At 37.0% G+C, this 15712-nt stretch overlaps 1 protein-coding gene across 1 annotated transcript in view; it reads right to left on the bottom strand.

The window, feature by feature from the left end:
* astn2 (astrotactin 2) overlaps window positions 1–15712 on the bottom strand; it is a 326855-nt gene that overhangs the window by 245651 nt on the left and 65492 nt on the right. Inside the window, exon 2 of the mRNA XM_023961099.1 lies at window positions 14718–14905. Coding sequence (XP_023816867.1) covers window positions 14718–14905 — 188 coding nt within the window. The remainder of the gene's footprint in view (window positions 1–14717; window positions 14906–15712) is intronic.

The raw sequence follows: 15712 nt of genomic DNA, 5'->3' as shown, positions 1-15712 counted from the left end.
TTAAACATCACAGCGAAAAACTGGTCTTTTAATCAAATTTGAAATGAAAATATAAAATTATCTAACATTAAGGTACCAATTTGAAGCCCCTCTTTGATGAAAATAGTTTTTTTGGGGTGTTTTTAACATATTTATGTGGCATTTATCAAATGATGGAGGACATAAATAAAGAAAATTGTGTTTCTGATCATTTGCTTGTTCAAATAAGGAGCAGACGAAAAAAGGCAATTGGAAAAAGCTTAGCGGTGACGTTGTTGCTACAATCAGCAGCTCCATAATCTCCCTGCTCCCTTTCTTTCCTATGCATCCACATGCAAACATAAAGATCCATGTATGTCTATGTTTTCCTAGATGGAACTGGTATCTGGCTCATAACTGTACGGCTGGATGGCTCCATTATTGCTCGTCGTTTTTGTTGTACCGGTAATGTCAGGCTTTAAGCTAGCAGGAAAGCATGTGAACAGATGGATGATGGGAAATGGAGGCAGGCTGACTCTGCACCAATAGTTATGCCTTCAAATTGTCTAAAAAACTGAATAATGATAATGAAAAGACCACTGGTAACGTGGGCTGGTTATCGCCAAAAATGTCCAGAATCGATTCGATTCGATTCGATTCACCAGAGCCTGGTTTTTAATTTTTTTGATTCCTTTAATTTGATTAAAATTAAAATTTAATTTACACCGTTTACACATTTAGACACATTAGAAATACAATATTAAATCTCTTTATATTTTTGGAAGATATATGAATCTGATAAAGTCCATATAATAGTAGGAGCTCGTACTTTAGCATTACACTTGATTCCAGAAGATTTGAGCATAAAACGTAGCTTTAGACCACAAATGGTTACTTTAGAAAAAAAGTTTCCTTAAAAGAGTTTGTAAAATTCATACCAGTGAGTATGTAAAGCTATATGCTTAGGACGGACGAGCGTTAGCAATAGCCGTCCAATGGGAAATTCCATTATATGTTAGGATCAAGCTAGTGGGCTTTCAGTTTACTGCTGTCAAGCGTAAGGTCACCGGAAAAGGAAAGGCATAAAAGACATGGATCTTTTCATAAAATACATAAAACCATAAAATTGATTTTATGGATCAATTTTTGACGTATTAAGCTTGGATCGATCCAGATCGATTAATCGATTTTATCAACCCAGGCCTAATGGGAACAGTTTTAAAATGGAACTTTTAATTTTGTTAATTTCATAATTTCACAGCTAACTATTAACGTGTTGTCATGTAAGAAAAAGAGAAAACTAAATCTAAACATCTAAATCAATCTAAATACTGATACTCAAACCAAAGTGGTCCCCAACCAACTGTGATCTTTAGCCCCTAGTTTGGTTAACCGGTACGACTGCAGCCATCTGACCATGGTCCGGGGGGGCGTGTGATATTTTCACTAACAACTCAAAAACACTCTTGAATGTTGGATGTAAGCCATGTAAAAGCGTGCCTATGAAGTACAGGCAAAACATGAAGAAAAACAGCTGACCACATTCCTTCTTTGGGAAAAATAAGAAAACACAGCAGCCCTTCTTTTATCCCAGGAATTAGATTCTAAAAATAAAAAAGTAGTCAACTTTTTCTTTTTTAATGGTTGTCAGTTTTTTAGGCAATGAAACCTCTCAGTATAAATTTTATCTACTTCTCAGAAAGAAATTACAATTTTCACACGTTTCCCTTTTGTTTAAACACTCTCAAAGTTCAAATATACAAAACTGCACTAAAGAGAGTCTGACTTATTTATTTTTGTTATTACAAACTAATAAAAGTTAGGTATGAATGAATGAATGAAAAGAAACCTGAACCTGCATTTGTGCTTTGTAAGAAAATGAGAACTATGGTGCTCATGGTACACAACAATGGTGGCTTGCTCTGCGATGTTGTGGTTGACCAAACTCGATCAAAAAAATCTGTCGAAACCCAATCCAAAAAAAATAAAAAATCCCAAAACCGTCACTGCACTTATTTTGCCCCCCAAACCTTCTGGTCTCCACCAGCAACTGTTACCCGGGCAACACAAGAAAAAAAACAGGCTGGAGAAGGTCAATGAATGGGCAACAACAAAAGAGAAAAACTAAGATGGAGAGGGAGGACCACTTCACATTTGTTTCTTTCTATAAATAAACTGTAAATAGCTTCCTCTTTTGATGTTAGTGCTGTTGGAAACAGGAGGAAGACTAATTTATCTAGGCCTTGACTCTTACCTGTTTAAGCAAATGATTACTTTTCCCTTTTTTTGTTGTTTTTTTTAAAGTAGAAACTTATGTGCAGATGTGAAAGTTGGTATCAAAGTATTTTATTCAAGGACAACATTACACATTATATCGTCAAGCTACTATTCATACATTGAGTCAAACAAAATAGCTACATTTTTCATTAAATTCCATAAAGATGATACCATGCCGACTACAAATAAAATACATTAAATAGAACTTTTTTTTTTAATTTAAGTTTTATTTTTTAATGTTGTTTGGGTTTTCTGCTAGTTAAAACTAGACATTTTAATGCAATAATTTTACAACAGACATTGTATCTATATATCTATATTGTTCAGATAATCTTAATTCTATTATTTTGCTTTTTGTTGGGATACATTGCCTCCATAATTTCCTGTATGGTTAATTTGGATAATAGAAATCTAAATGGTTTTATAATTATTTCAGAGAAAAGAAGTCTCTGCTCCAGAAAATCCCTCTGTTATGATAGTCCATTTGTTGCAATGCACAGCAATGAAAGCTTGAGGATAAGTGGCTTATAAACTGGTCTAATGGGTTAACATGGCATGTTTTATATTCCAAAGGAGGAGAGATACTTCAAATATTCATGTGAAAAATTTGACAAGTACGCACTCCGTGTATTTAAATCAAGCGTGCATCTGAGAGGTCAGAGAAGCTAGATACATCCCCCAGCATGTGCAATCTTATTTGAATGCACACTATATGGAACAGTGTCATCCATGCAAAACTGTTACAACAGAAACATAAATTGACTTGTGGAGTCACAGAGCCAATTACACATTCTTTTACCAGCTTGAGTTCAACTACAGTGTGCAGCAGCAACAGACCTTAGATGGTTAACAAAGCATGAATTTATGCCTGATTCCCAGGTGTTTAACGGGGAAGATAAATCTTAGGAGCAATTAGTTTTATTGCTATATGCAAGTGAATCCTTATTACTGACAATGAAGAGTGTTTGAAATTATCGGAGGCTTGTCCGCGGCTTAAAATGTTGTATGCACAGCCACAAAAAACACATGCTGCCCTATAGACCCAATCTGATGTGTTTTTGGTCTTTTGAATGTGCTGCATTTTTCTTATGATGGAGAAGATGATTCGCTAGAAATTGCATTTCTGAGTGTTTCTTTATTAAAATTGTTTTAAATGAGGGCCAGAAGAAAAACCACAGGTTGAAAAAAAGCGTATTTGGGATGTAGAAAATATGCTGGGTGGGCCACAAGCTCCCTGCTCCTAACTCTCAGCAATGGGGAGGAAAAGAGGGGGCGGAGTTGCTCTCTGCCAATGGTCCCGTCCACATCTCAGAGGTAAATTTCCAATAAACTACTGCCGCTCTCCAGAAATACTGTTCGGAAAAAAACGTATTATTTTTATTATTTTTTTAATTTGGCTATAAAACGGCATAATCATAATTAAAAGACCACTGGGAACAAGTTTACAATAGATTAAAAGATTATCGGAGTGGGACTTTAACAGGATTTTAAAGGATGTTGGTTACCACTCTTCTTTTTATTTTTTATTATGGGTTTCATTAAGTCAAAGCACAGCTTGGATTTGTTTAACAAAATCAAACAAAAAAAAGAGGTTTCAAGTTTTAAATTTCAAATCATATGCCTAAACAGAAAAACCAGCACTTTCTTTAGAATGATGTCATAGCTTAAGTCTGGACCCAGGCCATAACGACACTGGCACAGTCCTCATAGCGGCATTAGTCCACCTGACCATGTGTTCAGTTTCCTGCTAAAATCTGGGAACATAGCAGCCACAAAATGAGCGGGTTCATGCCAAAAAGCTTCCACCAGAAGCTGTTTGTAACATTTCCATCTGAATTGACGCAAACAAGCTATGGAGCCAGGTCCAAGATAACCTTATGAAGTATGTCTCAACATTTGTCCATATGGAATTCCTTATTGTTCCGCAGCGATGCTTGAGACATAGTTTACCTTTATGGGATTAATACCAAACAAGATTTGATCATTTTGCCTGTAATATATATATATATATATATATATATATATAACCCAACATATTTTTAAACAACCACTAAATATATATATATATATATATATATATATATATATATATATATATATATATATATTTAGTGGTTGTTTAAAAATATGTTGGGTTTTCTTTTTTACAAATTCTCAACCTATGACCATCAACTAGCCAAAAACTTGTAATGTGCCTTAAGATTAAGCAAAATGCATTAAAGGGGTCTTATCTAAACAACTATTGGGGTAAAAAAGGTGAGTGTGGAATGAAACACCCGAACATTCTGGCAGCAACATTTGTGTCACTGCAGCCTCACACTGGTGCAATGCCAACATTCTAAATCTGCTCAAGCCAGTACTTCTGACAAATTCTTCAATGTGAAAAGCTTTCATTGCCCAGGGAGAGTGATACTTACTTAATACTTGACATAATGGGAAAGGCACTGTGCCACATAGCTTGTCTTCAGCTAAGAGGATGTGTGAGCCTTTCAAACAAAAAATAAAAAAAGGACATAATAGAAAGACTATTGTTTTCTGGTCTTCAACTTGGAAAAGAAAAGAAACTTCTACTTCTAAAAGTAAGAAATATTTAGTTGATAGATCATGTGTTATTTCCTATCAAAGCCATTATCCATTGATTCATTCATCTTCTAAACCCGTTTTGTCCCTTTCGGGGACACAGGGCTACTGGAGCCGATCCTTGCCACTTGTGGGCGAAGGCCAGGGACACCCTGGTCTGGTCCCCAGTCTGTCGCAGGGCCACAATCACACACCCATGCACACACACGCTAACATTTAGGGACAAATTAAAGTAATCAATTAACCTATGAAGCATTTTTTTGGACGGTGAGAGGAAAACGGAGCCCCCGGAGAAAACCCACACATTCATGGGGAGAACATGTAAACTCCACACGGGAAGGTCCCCCACTGTTCGGTCCCCGCTCCCACCAGCCAAAATGTCGTTGTGTCCTTGGGCAAGACACTTCACCCTCCTTGCCTCCAGTGTGGCTCCACTGGTGTGTGAATGCGCATGAATGATCCCGGTGATGGTCAGAGGGGCCGTAGGCGCGAACTGGCAGCCACGCCTCTGTCAGTCTGCCCCAGGGCAGCTGTGGCTACAACCGTAGCTTACCATCACCAAGTATGAATGAGGAGTGAATGAATAATGGACACAATGTAAGCGCTTTGGGTGTCTTGAAAAGCGCAGATAAATCCAATCCATTATTATTATTATTGGCGTTTTGTTTTAGGTCCACCAGCCGGGAATGAACTGGGGGCCTTCTTGCTGTGAGACAAGAGCACTAACCTCTACTTATGTTATATTAAAACGTATTTAACAGGGCTGTATACAGCACCAAATAGGAAATCATTGTAAAGTTTATTATTTTCCAATTGTTAGACCATATACAATTAGTGAAAAGCAGATGTCCACCTGTGTACACTCAGCCAAAGCTGAGTCCCTGACTGGTTGATGCTACACCTCCTCTTCACCAAGGTTCAAATATTTGAATTCAGAAAACATTACCCTGCAATGACCGGATTGCAGCGTGGCAGTCTGGTAGCAGCACGATTTGGGCTCCATGGCGCGTTTTGGACATTGCAGCAAAGTATTTAATAAGGAACTAAAAATGCAGAAGTTTAAATGATAACATTGCAACTTAAAACACTTAAAACAGTTTTTGTCATGCCTCCAAACAAACTATGCCAGAGGTTTTAACCCTTATGATTTTTTTCTGTCTTTATGGATTCAAGCATGTCAAAATGGTATATCCATTAATAATGACTGTTCCAATTGACTTAAACAGGAATGCAAAACGTACAAAGGTATAAGGTCCAACGCTCAAAACATGCCACAAGACGTCTGATCTCGTCTGGGTGTGAATATAGCTTGAGAGAGCTGGAGAAAAGTTTTTTTTTATCTCTAAATTGTCAGAAGCCAGATCTTTTGCCACTTTTGATGTAAATTTATTCAACATCTAGTTCTGTGATAAGATTTTCTGAGCAGACATGCCACCTTTAGTATCAAGATACTCTCTTTGACTGTTTTGGACACTCCAAATGAAAACAAAAAAAGAGGTTGGAACAGGAAGATGTGATGGAGAAGTTGTAGTTCTGCACCCCAGGTCAAGACACATTGTGTTATAAATACTGAATTTAGATCTTTCTGTTTACATCTTTGACGCCTAATAGCACCTCAACAATGCCGCATAAAGAGCAAACTCATTAATTGATATTGTCTTGATTAACAATCTTCATGTTGTTTAGAACCAAAAGTCATTTCTTTTAGATGTAAACATGACACTTTATGGTGAGTGTTTACAAGAAAACATCACACGATAGTGCAATAAGAACTTGCAGTTCTCTTCGAGTCTCTGCAGGGAATTATCTTTTATTTTTCAGACAGTTTACAGCATCAAAAAGCCACAGCTAGAACAACAACACAAGAGCATTAAATAACTTAAAGAGAACTGGTTGCTACTTTTATGTGGCTGCTTGTTCAATAAAACTGTCTAAAAGTGTTTCTATAAGATCTTAAACTTTGTGCTTGTTAAACAAAAAAAAGGAAGAAAGTGGAACAATCACAGGTGGTGGAGGTTTAAAAGCTCTGTCCTAAATATACAGCCAACTGAAACTTACCAAAACGAATGCTGTAAGCAGGTATAAGGTGTCCTATTAAAGCCCATGTGTCAAACTCAAGGCCCGGGGGCCAAAAGTGGCCCTCCATGTCATTTTATGTGGCCCGCGAGAGCATAAAAGTTTTTAATTTCCTAAAACAAAAATTGGTGTGTATTTATTCATATCTAGGGGGAATTGGACTTGAAATATCAGATTGGGCAACATTAGGATTCTAACTCTGTCAATATAACCTAACCTGACAGAATCAAATGTAAAAGGATTTATGTTAGAATAACAAGCAAACATATGTTTTCTGTGCAACTGTAATTGTCTCTTTAAAAAGTTAGAATAAATAAATAATGAGTTATTTAACATTAAGGAGTAGTTACGTTTATTTTTCATTATATTAGTTACATGTATAAGTTATATCTTTCCCTTTGAGGACTTAAATCATCTTTTTATCTATTGTAAAAGTGTTCCCAGTGGTCTCTAATTATGATTTTGCCATTTTTAGCCAAACAAAAAAAAAAGTGTTATTTTCTTGGACATAGTTTCTGCATAGAGGTGAGAGTTTGTCAGAAAATTACCTCTGAGTTGCGAGCTGGACTATTGGCAGGGAGTCGGCTCGCCCTACTTTCCGTCATCCACACTTTCTCCCGCTAGCTCACAGCCCCTTACAACCCACATCTTACATTAGCAGTGCAACAAAAATGGCAATATTGGAGCTATCCTTTAGTACAGTTTGGAGCCAGATACCAGCTCTGGCGAGGAAAACAAAGACTTACATGGATCTATTTTACTACAAGTGGATGCATCGGAATGGAGTGGAGCGCTGAACTGCTGGCTTGTTGAAACATCAACGTCGCAACATCAATAATTTTTTTTAAAAAGCAATTTTTCATCTGCTCCTGATTCACAACGATTTGAATTAAAAAATAGTTAGAAAAGCTATTTTAAAAGCTAAAAGCTTTATTTAAGCCACAAGAACATGTTAAAAACACCACAAACATGATACTCACTGGAGTGGGTTAGATTTTAAAACATGTTATGTTCCAATTACCATGCTGCTTTAATATTTGCACATGTATTTGTCAAAGATTTGACCACGAGTTATTTGAATTTACACATTTAAATGATTCAAAATCTCCATTTTGATAAAAAAAAATTCGGTGATTATCAAATCTGTGTTTTTCGTTTTTTCTCTACAGTGTTTCACAATGATTTACTGATAGAAAAGTCTATATCACTATCGTCTGATTAAAAAAAGACTGTGTAGCAGTGAAATGTGCTCCAAATGTTGTCCAGCAAAAAATCATTAATTTGCAATTGGCCTTTTTTGGTCATCATTCTGTAAATGAAGAAACTAAGAAAATAAGGAAGTGGCGTTGATACACGGCAGAGGCGCCTTAATAACAGCACAGCACAGGGAAACAATGTTGCCTTCCTGAAAAACCCCTCCTCATTTCTACTCTGGAAGCTTTCCTTCCATTTCTTAAACTGTGGGTTTAATTACAATCTGCTTTGTATTTCAAGTGTATCAGCTTGCGTTTGTAAAATAAAACGAAAAAAAGAAAAATCAAAAGGTGACTGAAACAATTAAAACCTCTGGGCCAATTAAAATGTAATTTGCTTGGACTTTTAATGACATGATTTGAAGCCACAGCGGCAGTGTTGCACGTTTGTGCCGGGGCATTCTGAAAATTAATTTCTGCACACCCGGTTTGCAGATCAGCCCCAATTGCCTCAAATGTCTCCATTACCCACCGCGCTGAAGGCCATATATTACCAGAGACTGTTTAATTATTGGGAAGCCATTTGAAGCATGCAGGGTTTGATGTATCTTTATGCTCATCTATCATGTGAGAGATAAGAATAGTCTCCTTGCTTTAATTTGTTTAATTTCAAGAATATTAAATGCCCCAAGTCATAAAGTCACTATAAAAAGAGAGCTGAACTTATTTCAGAAAAGTGTTTTCCTCCTTTATTTAAAATGACTTTGTTTTGTTTGATTAGAAGGTTGGTTAACAAGCCTATTAAACACACAGTACAGACCAAAAGTGAAGACACATCTTCTCATTCAAATGAATGAATAATAAACTAAACCAAAAAGAAAGAACAAACTTGTCTAATTTCTCTGTTGTGTTGTTCCAATAGACACTCCCATCCGACGTAATATATGATTATTTTCTGTAACGGGACAGATGAAAAGCTCCGAGCTGTCGACTTTTATTGCATCTCATTTTGGTAAAATACTACCTGTCCTCCCCGTGAACTCAAATGTGCCATTTCCTTGAAAAATCCTCCTCAGCATGGTGCACAATATGACTGATTGCTGTTCTTTCTGAACTTCATATTCAAATTTCCGCCGCACTGTATCATTTCCAGGAATGATGAAAAAGAAACGCTATTATCCTTCTCCAATCATTTCCGCTTTTCTAAATATATCTTTCCATAATACATAGTGCATCAAGGATGAATTCAATTTTATTGATTGTATTTAGAAAAGAAAGACGCCTTTTTTCCCCCTTATTTTAAATTCTTAAAGGTGTTAAATGAAAAAAAAATGTTTAGTAATTGCTCCAACTGAGCATGTGTATGGTTTGTTTTTTATTTGTATTTTTTTTTTACAGAAAACATAAGATATTATTAATTCAAAGCTGGAATTTTTGTTGAATATCTTAGGTTTTTTAATGTTTTAAATTTGATTTCTCATTTGTTTTTGTTGACATGAAAATAGTTTTAAATTGTGAATTTTTTAATGAAACTTAAATCGAAATAATTTATTTTCAAATTGATTGTTTATTTTGCTCTTGTACTGTTTTACTTTAAAAACCCAATCCACAGAAAAAATGTTTTTATTTTTGGTATTTTGAACATGCTTGTGTGGCATTTTTCTGATGGTGAAGGACACATATAAACGAAATTAAGCTTAAAATGATATTTTTGGAGCATTTCTTGATTTAATTTGTTGTGAATCGGATGCAGAAGTAAACAAAGCCGTTTGCAATAGGACTTATTTATGACGTAGAAAATACACCGTATGGGCCACAGGCTCCCTCCTCCGCTCTGCTCCGCAACGGAAAGGGGGAAGAGGAGGCACGGTTGCACTGCACCAACGGTGCCAGCAGCAACTTGGAGGCAAATATCTAATGAACTACTGCTCCTCTGCAGAATCTATGTCCTAAAAAAACACTGTTTTTTATTTTTTTATATATTTTTTTCATTTTGGCTAAAAATGACATAAGCATAACTAAAAGACCACTGGGATTGCTTTTACAATAGATCAAAAGATGATAGGAGTTGGACTTAAACTCCGACCGTACACACAGAACATATCTAAAGGAAAAACGCTGGAGAAAAACAACTTTAGATTTAAAAAAGAAAAGAAAAAAAAAACACTCAAAACTAATGGCCAATCATGAAAGTTATAGTTTAAAATATAACTCCTTTGCTTTTTTTTAATAATATATTCTGGATTTTGTTTACAAAAGGATGATACTGACCCTTGTGTGAACAAAAATCATTCAAATATGACTGTCAAATGCTAGTGGACAACTTGCCGTTGACTCGCTAACTATAAAAGAGCATTTTTATCTTGTTAAGAAGACTATCCATCTCTCCCCCTGTCACATGTTGTAGAAAGTGTGCATGGGAGAAGGGGCAGACAAAAGCAGAAGCTTCGAAAATGACCGTCTGAGTGAGGGAGCGACTGACAGCTCAGTGATTGAAGAATACAGTGCCCACACTTAAGTCTAGCCCAGATCTGACAGAATCACACATAACATTGTCCACTCAAGGAGCCAGGAGACACCTGAGGGCCACGAGGTCAAAGCAGAACCCCTTCCTTCAATTGTGACAAGCCCAACTATGCTTCGAGACTCGTTGAAATCCTTGTTTCAATTTTTCCCTATCCACAAACACTGCAGCAGGTGCCATTATCGCCTTGTAGGTTTGTGTGTATCTAGATTACAGATGTGGGGACGACTGCAAAGTGGTTTTGTGCACTTTGGAAAATGTAGTTTTCCTGCTGACAGACATTGAAAAATCACGGCTGAGTATAAACCTCTTAAAAACCTGGCGTCCACATGCAGGGTAATAACATTTTGGGTTATATTGCTGCAGTGTGGCACTGTGACTATATGTGTAGAGGGTTAGCTCACTTATTAGCTCAGGTCTTAAGAGGTTAAAATATACTGACCCAAAAGTAGATTTAAACATGAAGGAAGGAGCTTTGCTATCACTTAGTTTATGTGACGAATTAAAGACTCAGACATTTATTTTTGTCACAATATATTGCATAGTTCTGCAGAGTGTGTCCAAACTTTTACCCTCAGGTTTCATGTTCTTAGCTGACATAAATGGCACCTGGCAGAGTCTTCAGCTGGTATGGGCTATCAGTTCCAAGATTCAGCCTGATGTTTGTTCATACTGTAGATGTTACTTTAGGTTCCCTTTTTTGTAATTAATAACTGTTAAGCTACGGACACTCGAGGCAGGTCACCTTATACAACGTCAAATGTCAAAGCGGTGCAATCTCGCAAATCTTCCACTCCAGGCTTTTCTTTCACAGCTCTATTCCCGTGTATAAAAGACTTGGTGTCATATAAATCCGGCTGGGCACGAACCCCAAGTAATAATTTCTCCTACATATTTAAATGTTCAAATGCTTGGCCTTTTCGGTCAATTAAAATGGACGCCATCCATATGCCACAACCAAATCTGAGTCCCTGATTGGTCAAAGTTTTACCTGGTTCCATGTACAAATTCAGACTTTTGAACGTGGAAGCCCAAAACCTGTGTTTTCATGGACTTGAATAAGTGGCCATTGGAATTTTGTTGTCAAGGACGGTGGGAAAGTAGCTTTAGTTCCTATTGCCTTCTAAAAAACTAGATTATGTCTTGTTAGCATGCAGTTTATGTATTCTTATTTTTCTATTTTGTTTGGTTGTTTTACAACAATCTGTGAGAGTCAGTATTCTTGATTTTGACATTTTGTTTTGTTTTCTAATGACCTGGCTTTCTCACACACTCAAAAACATGATTATTATGTTAATTGTAGATCCTAAACTGCCTTTTAATACTAATTGTGGGCATGTGTGGGTGGAGGCTCCCAGACCCTCTTTTCACATCTAGTTTTGGAGTTTCCACCTTTGTGTCACATTATTTTAACTTTTAAGGTTCATTCATTCATTCAACTTCTATTCCATTCTTTTGCATTTCGGGGTCACGGGGCTGAGGGAGTCTATTCCAGCCACTTGAGGGTGAAGACAGGGGACACACTTGACAGGTTGCAAGTCTATCTTGCAACCTGTTGCAAGACGTCTTTAAAGACGTCACACACCACCATCTGATGACGACCCTGACGAAGGCGGAAGGCATTCCGCCGAAACATGTCGGTAGGTTTTACACAAAAACAAACCCAGTGTCTGATAAAAAATAATTTAAGTGCTTAATAGAACTTATAGACACAATGAACTTCATTGAATCAGGTTGCAAGTCTATCGCAGGGCCACAATCACACACCCATGCACACACACACTAACATCTAGGGACAAATTAGAGTAACCAATTAACATATGAAGCATGTTTTTGGACAGTGGGAGAAAGCCAGAGTCCCTGGAGAAAACCGCCACATGCACGGGGAGAACATGCAAATTCCACACAGAAAGGTCCCCCATTGATGTTCTGTTTCAGGACCACTGTGCCACCATGCAGACCATTTTAAGGTTGTTTGGCCTAAAGGTATGTTCCTATGAAATGAATCTATTTTGAAATTGTATTATATCAGGAACCTTCAAAAATTTTGTCAGAAGCGACAACTAATTCTGTTGTAATATAATTTAAGGTGCATTCAGACTAGAAAAATTCGGTGGTCCGTCAAGGGGCCTTTCCATCAATGAGATTCAATGAGTTGCTGTGTCTCATTGTTGTGGTGTTATGGCATTGTTTTTAAGATAATTCCATAAAGGAACTACAAGGTAGGTTTCAGGATTACAGGACAGTAGCGCCTGTTGGGTGCATCTCACGTAAAAAGACACAGAAAAGCATGTAAGGAGCGTTTGCAGCGGTGTTAAAATAAACGCTCTAACAAATAAACAGTTGGACCCTTTTTTCTGTTTGATAACATGACAATCGTTGCTTCACATTTGTCCGCAGCTTATCTGTTGCTACTTTCCTACCTTCTTTACGTCAACTCAGTTGTTCAGCTCCGGGAATGGATCGTACTCAGACTGAGAAATCCCAGAGCAAGCCGAAGCTCATTCCGATTGGAAACTAACCACCTCTAAAGATGGGTCCAGGAACCCGGTCCAGGACCAGGGTCCACTTGGGTATTCAGACTGAAAATGTGTTCCGGAATATCTGAACTCTGGTTCACTTTAAGCGGGCCAAATGTGTCCAGTCTGAATACTCCCTTAGAAATCTGATCTTGAACATTTGCTAAGTGTTGGAAAAACTAAACATTTATTCAATTCACCATAAAGTAAATTCTCGGACAAGCTTGCACAGGAAATATTAAGTAGCCCCTAAAATTCAAATACTTGCTCCTATTGGAAAATCGTTGATCCACCAATCTACCTAAACTGTGTTCATTTATAGAACAAAAATTGCGGTCAATATGAATGAAAACAGACTGGAATAGGTTGTTGCCAAAGTAAAACTGTAAACAAGTATTTGCGACCCAAAAAGTGTGGTAATTTTATTTATTTTTAAAGAACTCATAAAAACTGGATTATTACGTAATACAGCAAAAGTACGACTGATGATTTCTTACATAAAACTTAGTATTTCTGCAAACAGTATAAAAATCACAAATTGGCTGGGAAAAAACTGAAAAAAGTAAAACAGTCAACTTCAAAAGATAAAGTTAGTTTCTAAGCGACATCCTGACACTTGCCTACCCTAGCAGCAATCCATCAGCGAGAAGTAATAAACTACAAGGTGTCTGACATCTGAAGAGCTTAACCTGCACGTCCAGCCCTGACCTTATCTCCATGAAGCCACTGCTCCTTTCACCCTCTGCATGAGCACTGCTAACTTCTATGGTTTCCATCAAAAAGCCTCAATAACAAAGAGGAGCTAGAAATCCCCAGATCAGTAATGTCCTTTAAAGAAATCTTACTGCTAACTTAAAATGTCCATCTGCTTTAAGGTTGGACATGTTGTGCATTCATAGATGCTCTCCTGCATACCTCGGTTGAAACGAGTGGTTATTTGAGTTATTGTTGTCTTTCTATCAACTGGAACCAGTCTGGCCATTCTTGGCCAGTCTTGACCATGTCTACATGCCTAAATGTATTGAGTTGCTCTTATGTTAGAAACTCACATTAACGGTCAGTTAGACAGGTAGGCGTAAGAAAGTGTCCAGTGGGTGTATGTTTACCATTCATATATGAACTGAGCTTTGCTTACAGATTTTCAGAATATCAGTCCTAACTTTTTATTTCAGCCAAAAAGATTTTTTTAAAATGAATGAGAAATTTGTGAAGCCATGGAGTGTAAAAATACAATCATCAAATACATTTTTTGCCAGTTGTGAGTTGTTTTGTATCCCACCTTTTACTTATTAACACCTAATCATAAAAAAGAAAATTGAAGGGAACATTCTTTGAGCAAATGCTTTTAGTCCGCTGGTACATAAAAATTTAGACAATCATTTATTACTCTACATCGGTGGGATTCCGATGACAAATTTATCACTTCTTACGATTTTTTTTCTGAAAAAAATAAAAAGATGGAAACTGCAATTTCTGCCAGATATTACTGCATCAGTTATGTTTTTACATTTTCGCGTATCAGAAGGATTTATAGACGATCCATCCACTCATGATGTGAAGCAACAGCAAAAGTCTCTCTACTCTACTTACCATGACTGAGATGTGTAGCAGATGCATGTGTTCAGGCAGCGCCTGAGCAGGCTCTCGGGCTGTGGGCTGTGTAGTCTGTGCCAGAAGCTCAGATTCCGTTATGGACACGTGAAAGTAAAGCGTCCCATTTTCTAACCACTGCTGCTTCCAGTGTACCTGAGAAATATCTTCTACTGTACCGGACATCTCTGAAATGATAAAAACAAAGGAGAGATGAATAAACTTTTGTCTCAGAATAACAAATCCTTCACATCTTTTTCAGTTATCATGAGAAACTTAAAAAGCAATATGTTAAAAGAACTGTTCCAAGAGGATGATTTGAGCTGGACTGTGAGGATAATCATTAGTATTCAAGTAGAGTTTACACTCACAGCCTGCTGCAACAAGAAGCCTTGAACTCCTAAATAGCCCTAGAGACTTCTTTGGTTACCATCATTTCATCATATCTGTCGCCGGCCCAGTAAAAATGACTCCGAAGCCATTTTATTGCTTTGTCTTCCAACAATAACAATCTGTTAACCCCCACGACATGAGAGGATTATTAAGATTTAAAATGAGAAAGAGGCAAATATTACACATCTCAGCTATTACCAACGATGCAACGAAATAGGTCAGAGATTGACACGCATTATCTCTGTTTGGAAAAGAGGCCACACACTTACTTGAAAGAGACATTCAAAAAAATAATAATAAATAAATAAAACATAAACCCTCATGTTCTTTTCCAAACAAGCTATTTACATTTTACAAATATAAAAACATAAGCTGTAGTCCAATGCAGGCATGAAAGGAAAAGGAAAAAAAGATTTTAAACTGGGTGCAAAAGGGTAATCTTATTTTTAAAAAAAGTGCAATTTCAAACTTTTGGGGGGAGTGACTAAAGGATAAGAAAACAAGCTGCTAAATCTTGCTTTGGATCATGGCACAAGTGGTTGATCTGTAGATGAGGACTGAGAAGCTTGGGGGAAACTCAGATTGCAAAGCTTGATATAGTG

Source organism: Oryzias latipes, chromosome 12 (genome assembly GCF_002234675.1).
Source record: "Oryzias latipes chromosome 12, ASM223467v1".
In the NCBI taxonomy this organism is placed as follows: Eukaryota; Metazoa; Chordata; class Actinopteri; order Beloniformes; family Adrianichthyidae; genus Oryzias; species Oryzias latipes.
The sequence above is the reverse complement of the archived record's forward strand: the minus strand, read 5'-3'. Positions and strand labels throughout refer to the sequence as shown.